Source organism: Penaeus monodon, chromosome 15 (assembly GCF_015228065.2).
Source record: "Penaeus monodon isolate SGIC_2016 chromosome 15, NSTDA_Pmon_1, whole genome shotgun sequence".
NCBI lineage: Eukaryota > Metazoa > Arthropoda > Malacostraca > Decapoda > Penaeidae > Penaeus > Penaeus monodon.
The window spans coordinates 656,430-657,121 of record NC_051400.1 but is presented as its reverse complement, the minus strand read 5'-3'; the positions used below and the strand labels follow the sequence as shown (position 1 = coordinate 657,121).

At 50.1% G+C, this 692-nt stretch overlaps 1 protein-coding gene across 1 annotated transcript in view; it reads left to right on the top strand.

Annotated features, from left to right (window-relative positions):
• LOC119581608 (microfibril-associated glycoprotein 4-like) overlaps window positions 1–692 on the top strand; it is a 5,269-nt gene that overhangs the window by 2,746 nt on the left and 1,831 nt on the right. Inside the window, exon 2 of the mRNA XM_037929724.1 lies at window positions 40–525. Coding sequence (XP_037785652.1) covers window positions 40–525 — 486 coding nt within the window. The remainder of the gene's footprint in view (window positions 1–39; window positions 526–692) is intronic.

The window sequence follows — 692 nt, the reverse complement described above, 5'->3', positions numbered from 1 at the left end:
AACATTTTCATCTTTAAAGTAGATCTTGCTCTTACTCAGAAACTGCCTGGACCAGCGCCGAGTGGGCAACCAGGTGGACGGCATGTACGCCATCTACCCCTACCGCTGCTGCCCCCGGGCCACCGTCAGCGTCTACTGCGACATGAGCAGGGATGGCGGAGGCTGGACGGTGATCCAGCGTCGGCGGGACATTCAGCCTCACATCAACTTCTCCCTTTCCTGGGAGGACTACAAGAACGGCTTCGGCTACAGACCCAGCGGCGAGTTCTGGCTCGGGAACAGCCTCATCCATGCACTCTCGTCCCAGTCTCCCAACGAACTGCGAATCGACCTGAGCGACTTCTCGGGCTTAACCACGTGGGCCAAGTACAGCCAGTTCTTCACTTTAGGCGTCGAGGATAACTTTCAGCTGAATGTGTCTGGGTATTCTGGAACGGCGGGGGACTCCATGGCCTACCACAGTGGGAATAACTTCTCCACAGTCGATAAAGACGTGGATGCTGCCAGTTGGAACTGTGCATACTAGTAAGTATATGCTATTATGTTTGATGATGTATTTATATTTATATTGCTGCAACTGAATAATTTCTAGAAGTATCTTAACGACCTTTATTTCTCGAGGGAAAAAAGGCGTTCTTAATTTACCTCATTTCAGTCACCTCTCATTTTTACACTACTTCGGTTTGTTGTTC